General features: G+C 35.8%; 1 protein-coding gene across 1 annotated transcript; it reads right to left on the reverse strand.

The window, feature by feature from the left end:
* Nucleotides 1–704: 704 nt before the first annotated feature.
* Nucleotides 705–3,411, reverse strand: LOC133292797 (uncharacterized; the record flags this gene model as incomplete). Its single annotated transcript, XM_061491249.1, has 4 exons — nt 2,622–3,411; nt 2,278–2,339; nt 2,027–2,189; nt 705–1,042 (listed from the first exon to the last, which is right to left on the reverse strand). Coding segments are annotated over exons 1-4 (1,353 nt in total), but the record flags the coding sequence as incomplete, so codon positions are not given.
* Nucleotides 3,412–8,195: the final 4,784 nt, after the last annotated feature.

An 8,195-nucleotide genomic window follows, 5' to 3' on the forward strand; every position in this document is an offset into this window, starting at 1 on the left:
TTAACGTTAGTGGCACCAAAGATAATATCATCAACATAAATTTGTGCAAATAATAGATGATCATCTTTCTTCTTTATAAAAAGAGTTGTGTCCACTTTTCCTCTTGAAAAACCTTTTTCTAAAAGAAATTTGCTTAATCTTTAATACCATGCTCTTGGAGCTTGCTCTAAACCATATAAGGCTTTTTTAAGTTTAAAGACATGGTTAGGTAAATCATGATCTTCAAAATCGGGAGGTTGATCAACATATACTTCTTCTTGAATATAACCATTTAAAAAGGCACTTTTGACATCCATTTGAAAGAGTTTAAAATCCATTATACATGCAAATGCAAGTAGTAATCTAATAGCTTCTAATCTAGCAACGGGAGCATAGGTTTCATCATAATCAATACCTTCCTCTTGATTATATCCTTTAGCAACAAGTCTAGCTTTGTTTCTAGTTATTATCCCATTTTCATCAAGCTTGTTCCTAAAGACCCATTTGGTTCCAATTATTGGATAATCATTTGGTTTTGGCACAAGTTCCCAAACTTGATTTGTTTCAAATTGATTTAGTTCTTCTTGCATTGTCAAGAACCAATGTTCATCAATAATTGCTTCATTTATGGTCTTAGGTTCAATTTGAGACACAAATGCTAAGTGATTACAAATATTTCTAATTGAGTTTCTAGTAGTTATCCATTTGGATATATCACCAATTACCGCAACAATGGGGTGTCCTCTAGCTACTCTCCAATCTTGTGGTAGATTGTTTCCATCATTGGTTTGTTGACTTGGAGTTTCTTCATTGTTTGCTTCCTTTTCTTTTTCCCTTTCATTTTCCTCTTTGTCATTCAAGTTTATGTTTTCCATGCTTTCTATAACATCATCATCACAAAGTTCCTTTCTAGGCAAGGAATGGTTAGTCTCATTAAATACAACATGAATAGACTCTTCAATGACCATTGTTCTTTTGTTATAGATCCTATAAGCTCTACTTGTAAGTGAATATCCTAGAAATATGCCTTCATCGGCTTTAGAGTCAAATTTGCCAAGGTTTTCTTTTCCATTATTTAAAACAAAACATTTGCAACCAAAGACATGAAAATATGAAATATTGGGTTTTCTTCCTCTGTAAAGTTCATAGGGAGTTTTCTTCAAGATATGTCTAATTAAAGCACGGTTCATAACATAACATGCGGTGCCAACGGCTTCCGCCCAAAAATATTTTGGAAGATTATTTTCATTTAACATCGTTCTAGCAAGTTCTTCTAATACACGATTTTTCCTTTCTACAACTCTATTTTGTTGTGGAGTCCTAGGAGCGGAAAAGTTATGTTCAATACCATTTTCTTCACAAAACATTTCAAATTCTTGATTTTCAAATTCTCCACCATGATCGGTTCTAATTGAAACGATGTTTGAAGATTGTTCATTTTGAATAAGCTTGGCTAGTCTCTTGAATGATTTAAAAGCATCGCTTTTATATGTAAAAAATAAAGTCCAAGTATAGCGAGAATAATCATCCACAATGACCAAGGCATAGTAATTGCCACCAAAGCTCATGGTTCTAGTTGGTCCAAAAAGATCCATATGTAAAAGTTGTAAAGGCTTTGTGGTAGAAACAATATTTTTTGATTTAAAAGAAGCCTTTACTTGTTTTCCCATTTGACAAGCGTCACAAACTTTATCTTTTTCAAATTTGAGCTTTGGTAAGCCAATCACTAAGTCTAAGGATATCAATTTGCTCAATTGACCCGTGCCAATGTGTGCTATTCTTCTATGCCATAACCAAGAGTCATCTTCCTTACTAATCAAACATTTATCGTCATTTGAAGGCATACCATCTAAGTCTATCATATAAATGTTGTCCACTCTATGACCAAGAAACTTAACTTGCCCATCAATTAGACTTTCAATTTTACAAGAGGTCGAGTCAAAAATAATTTTATAATTTTTATCACATAATTGACTAATGCTAAGCAAGTTATGTCTAAGGCCCTCAACAAGCAAAACATTTTCTATAGAAACGGAGGAGGAGTTACCAACTTTTCCAATACCGAGGATCTTTCCTTTGTTGTTATCTCCATAGGAAACGTGTCCATGCTCTTTCTTGGTGAATGATTGTAACTTAGTTACATCTCCCGTCATGTGACTTGAGCAACCATTATCCAAGTACCACTTGGAGCTTTTAGCCTTCAAACAAACCTACATCACAAAGTCAAGATTTAATCTTAGGTACCCACACCATGTTGGGTCCTTGTGTGTTAGTTTTGGGCTTAGTTCCCTTAGGAACCCACACTTTCTTTTGCCCAACAATACCATTCTTTCTAACTTTACAAGTGGATGCACTATGACCTTTTCCACCACAATGAAAACATTTAATGAATGGGCTACTTGTCATGTAGAATGGTGAAATGAAAAAGTTTTTGTATGATTTTTCTTGTGTGTTAGTGTCAAAGCCTAAACCGGATTTGTTGAACATGCATATTTGTTTACCAAGCAACACATTTAAGTTGTCTCTTCTACATGTGAATTTGCTTAGAATTTCATTTAAATCATCAATTTCATTGTTTAGATCTTTTCATGAAGTACATGATGATGAAAATGCATGATCATTTGAAGATAGGCATTTAATACAATCAATGCTAGCATCAAGTAATTTGAGAGTTTCATTTTCATCCTTCAACTCTTTTACTTCCTTTTCTAAAGATGCAATTTGTTTTTCCAAAGAATTAATAGTTTTTCTTGATGCTCTAAGAGCTTTAACATGTATTAGTGTTTCATTATGCATTTCTTCAAACATGTCAGACAACTCATCATATGAAGGGGAAAGAGTAGAGCAAGATGAGTTTACCTCGGTTTCAGATTCATTTTTGTCCTCATTTGCCATTAGACATATATGTTGAGTTCCTTTGCTTGATTTCTCCGATGGTCTTCCATCTTCAATGAAGCATAGATTTTCTTCTTCCTTGGAATCATCATCGGAAGAACTAGATTCATCATCCCAAGCAAGATAAGCCTTCTTGAAGTTCCTTCTATCTTTGCCTTGCTTCTTTTCATATTTGTCTTTCTTTTGAATATTTGGACAATCCGATTTGTAGTGACCGATTTTTCCACATTCAAAGCAAGTGATGGTAAGTTGTGAGGATCCTTCATCTTTAGATCTTCTTCTAGGAGGAAATGCGGATTTCTTTGAAAAATTCTTCTTAAAGAATTTTCCATACTTCTTTACTAAGAGACTCATCTCATCTTCGTCAAGACCATTTTCGGAATCTCCATCTTCTTTTTCCTCATCCTTCTCTTTGCTTGGTGTTGAGGCTTTCAAGGCAAGTCCCTTGCTTTTCTTGATGGCTTGTTCCTTCAAGGTTATTCTAGTTAGCTCCATTTCATACTCTTGGAGCTTGCCGAACAAGGTTGCAAGATCCATGGTTTTCAAATCTTTTGATTCCGTAATAACCGTCAGCTTGGGTTGCCATTCCCTATTGTGCACACTTCTCATCACCTTAGCAATTAACTCAAGGTTAGTAAAAGATTTATCTAAAGCATTTAGATGAGTGACAAGATGTGTGAATCTCTTTTGCATACTTTGAATACTTTCATTCTCATGAATTTCAAACATTTCAAATTCTCTAGTGAGTGCATTTAATTTTGTAAATTTAACATCACTCGTTCCTTCATGGGTTATTTGAAGAATATCCCACATTTCCTTAGCATTCTTACAATTTGAAACACGAAAGTATTCATCACGACCTAAGGCATTTGTGATCAAGTTTTGAGCTCTAGCATTCCAATTTCCTTTCCTAATTTCATCTTCAGTGTAATTTTCTATATCTTTAGGAATATCTTCATCCTTCTTATTTTTTATAGTAGGTGGTGTGTATCCTTTTTCAACTACACTCCATACTCTTAAATCATTAGATTGAAGAAATATTTTCATCCGACTCTTCCAATAAGAATAATCGACACCATTAAAAAATGGAGGTCTAGTACTAGATGATCCTTCAAGGGGCATATCATGGTTCAAAGAAGTCATCCCTTCTCCTGAAGCGGTTAAGCTTTTTACACAAGAGTTCAAGCTCTGATACCACTTGTTGGACATGTGGCTTCAATACTCAAGAGAGGGGTGAATTGAGTTTTACAAAATCTTTTCGCAAAGTACCTCCTTTGATGTTTTAAAGACTATTTCTTCAATAAAGTGATTTAATAAGGAAATGTCTAATTGTAAAAGCAAGTGTAATGATCAACAAAGTAAGCAAGCGAATATATAAAGACAATCTAAGATGCAATTTTAATACTTAAATAAAGAGATTAAGGTTAGAGAAATTGCAAACTAGATGTATCCTGGTTCGGTCACTACCACCGTGACCTATGTCCAGACTGAAGCCGCTCGATCAATTCTTTTCACTAACTATCAAGCTTGAGGGTGCTTGACAAACCACTACAACTTTTCAAGACTTCGGGCTCTTGATGCCTTACACTTTTTCACTCCAAATTTTCTTAGGAATTTGGTAACCTCTCAAATATAGGGTTCACTCTCCTCTCAAATCAAGAAGTAGGATTGAGGTGATTAGAAGTGGCTAAGTACTCTCAAAGTACAGATTGAACAAATTGAAGAACTAAGAGATGTATAACTTCAAAGGAAAGATGAGCTCAAGTGTATGCAATGATTAAAGTAAGTAATTTATGAGCAATAAAAGGCTAGTAAGAGTAATAAAGCTTCAATAAATGCTATAGGGTCGTGTACTGTTCATCCCAACTTATGTGGGTATTTATAATGACACCTCCTATGAAAACTAGCCGTTTCTAGCCGTTTATAGCCGTTGTAATTCGTACATATCCGGATATTTGTCGGGCACATATCCGGATATTGTATATCTAGATATTCTTTGTTCCATATCCGGATATCTGATATCCGGATATTCAAAGTGGAATATCTGGATATTTCATAGCAGCAGCCTTTTTGTACGAGTTCTGAGTTTCTACTCTTTCCAAATGGTTTTTATGACGTGTAATGCATGCTATTGGTTATGGAAATTATCTAGAAAAGTTTGTATCACATAGGTACTTCTTCCAAACCAAATTTGTACATATGAAACCATTTGTCTTGTCTTTCTTTTTAAGGATGCATGCTTTTGAAATATATGATTGATGAATGACCTTGAGCTCATGCAATGCTTTATATATATACATCTTTACATATCTATCCTAAGTCCTAAATGAATATACCATTTGAGATTCTGGACTTGGATTGATGCTTAAGACTTGGTGCATACTTTCACATTTTCTTTTTGGATATTGCTTCGTCTTTGAATCATTCCTCTTTGTTATCATCAAAACCATGTTGTCGTGGAATCATCAAGTATACGTTGTATCCACATCATCACTTTGATTCATCACGTCCATCATCGCCAGATTGGCCAATCTAGCGGCCTCCTGATCAGCTAGTCTAGCCGCCTGCATCTCAGCCAATGCAGTCAGGACCAGGTCGGGTTGACCCTCAGTGGTCTCACGGTTCCTCCCAGGCATTACTATGACTATACACAAGTTACACAAATGATGAGTTGATCAGGCCCACGCGATGTGATCACATATGCATCATCATAATAAAACCTAACAGAGAGAACACACGAGACAGACACACTACCCAACATCCTAAGTTATTGCAATACAAACAGGCTTTTCCCTAGAAAGTGCTCTGATACCATAAAATGTAACACCCCGTATATATCCGGTTTGTTAACATATCATCGTATTAAGCCATGCTTAATTAAAATGCGAAATATCTTTTTCGACATTCAATTATGACGTCATTATACTTAGCCAAGTTGATTACTTAATCATTTTTATAAAAACATCGCCTGTATGTAAATTGCAGAAGACATCTAACTGAAATACCTCAATATATTAATAATAATGAGTATCTAAAATCACGGAACTACAACACGTAATCCAGACATAATCCTGATACATTATTACAACTCGAATCTAAAACAAGACATAGTCAAATCAATGCGGCATGGACAATCCCCATGCTCACCAATAAGGCAACAAAACCAACAAAGTCTCAACAGCAACAACATAATCATAGCTAATCAACAAAATAGCAGCAGATATAATCCAGCATCCAATATAATCAGCATAACAACATCTAATTCAACTAAGCTCCGGTCTCCTGCCGCTTGAGGTCTCAACCCTTGCATTACTTGAACTTGAAATGGTGCCCCAAACGTGGGGTGAGATCTCTAAAAAGAAATCTCAGTAAGACAAGGGGTCCTTAAGGATCTTCCACCCCAAGCTCACTTACATGTGCAATATAAGTTCTAGAGCAGTTTACACAATATATATAAGTTCCAAAGTCAGTGTAATGCACAGATAACCATGTCATGCGTGTCAATATAATCTATTGGCCAGAGAAATGCAGGATATACATATATCTCCTACAAATAGTGCAAGACGCTACTTGCATCCACCCTAGTCTCACCATCTTGTATGACGCTACATACTCAGGCTTACCGTCAAAGTGGAACAACACATGCATATTATAAGGCCCTTACACATAACAGTTCAAAAGCATTCCAATCATCAAAGCATGAAAACACATCATGCATATAAACCATTCCCCCATGGGGTATGGTGGAACCAACAATGGCTAAACCGAGGACACGAAAGCTTACCTTGCAAGCTAGCTATCCAAACCAAGAGTCCACACAAGCTCAAGGCCCACAAACAGCACAATCACAACCTATTAATACAATACTTAATCGTCAATAATCATTACTCAAGATTACACTAAGTGATTAAGGTTTTCATACTCATTTTAACTTATTTCATGTTGTTTCTGCAGGAGGTATTCGAATACTCCACGAGTAGTATTCGAATACTCCAGCTCTCCAGAAAGTATTCGATTACTTTCATTTAAGTATTCGAATACTACCAAGTATCCGAATACTTCTCCCCCCCAGTATCCGAATACCACAGTATCCAAATCCCAAACTTTACTGTATTCGAATACTTTCCAGTATTGAATACTTCTTCAAAGGTATCCGAATACTTTTCTTTCCAGAAAAGTATTCCAATACTCCTACAAGGAGTATTCGTCTACCAGTTTAAAAATACAGTTGCAACTCTTTACCAAATACTCTAAGATTTTAATATGTTAAACTAGACATCTCAAGATTTCCGACGAAATATTTTATGTCTCAATCGGAGTTGTATAACTCTGGTTATGATTTTTGCAAAGTTCCTACAACAAACTGAATTTCCAGCAAAAGGTTCGCGACTTCAAAGATAAACTGAGAGTAATCCAGTTATCCAATGTATCTAAAAATTAACATGGTTGTATTCCTATATGTTAGATTCACATAGGTCCAAACTTCACTCAATTTAGAGCTCTGTAGCTCGAGATATCGCAATTTTACTAAACTAAGTCACTGTTGTCTCGCAAAGTATTCGATTAGTGCATTTTTCCAGGAAGTATTCGAATACTGCCCGAAAAGTATTTGAATACTTCTTCGACAAAATGTAGAAAACTGAGTTTTAAAGGTATAGTTGGCCTCCAATGATCCAAACTCGATCTGGAGTCCAAGAACTCCTTAAACAGATGTTTATTAACATGCTTAGGACTCAGAAACACATTCCTTCATTCAATTGATCAAAGTTTTACTTTTTAACCGATTAAACAAGCTTAAAATCATCAAAATACAAAGAGGTGATCATGGTATACCTCTAAGCTCCAAAAATCCGAAAATAAGACACCATAAGGGTCCTCAACACAGCACCAAAGTTCTGCCACTTCCCAAATACGAAATGCACTACAAGCTAGGACCTTTCACCATCAAAATGGCTCCTTGAAGCCTCCAAAGACAAGTAGGTGGCTTCCTCCAAGAGAACCACCAACTCAGCCCCCACAACCTCTCAAACTCAGAAGCTACACTCAGAAATGGAGCACCTTTCAACCTCTCAAGGTTTAAGCACACTCAAATATGAAGCCTTTATGAAGAAATCAAGAGTAAAGGTAATCTCTTGAAGGTTTTCTATGGAGAAGAAGGCTAAGGGAGGGTGAAGGAGAGGTGGCAGCCAAATGCATCAGAAACCTCTACATAGGCACATCAAAATCTGACCTAGGTTACTGTGCAAGTGGCTATGTATAGCCCACTTAAGTTTAATCACACAGTAATAGCACTAATAGCTACGCTTAGAATTTAAATCCCA

Source organism: Gastrolobium bilobum, unplaced genomic scaffold (assembly GCF_033153095.1).
Source record: "Gastrolobium bilobum isolate Gb01-03AN ecotype WA unplaced genomic scaffold, APGP_CSIRO_Gbil_v1 utg46457, whole genome shotgun sequence".
Lineage (NCBI taxonomy): Eukaryota > Viridiplantae > Streptophyta > Magnoliopsida > Fabales > Fabaceae > Gastrolobium > Gastrolobium bilobum.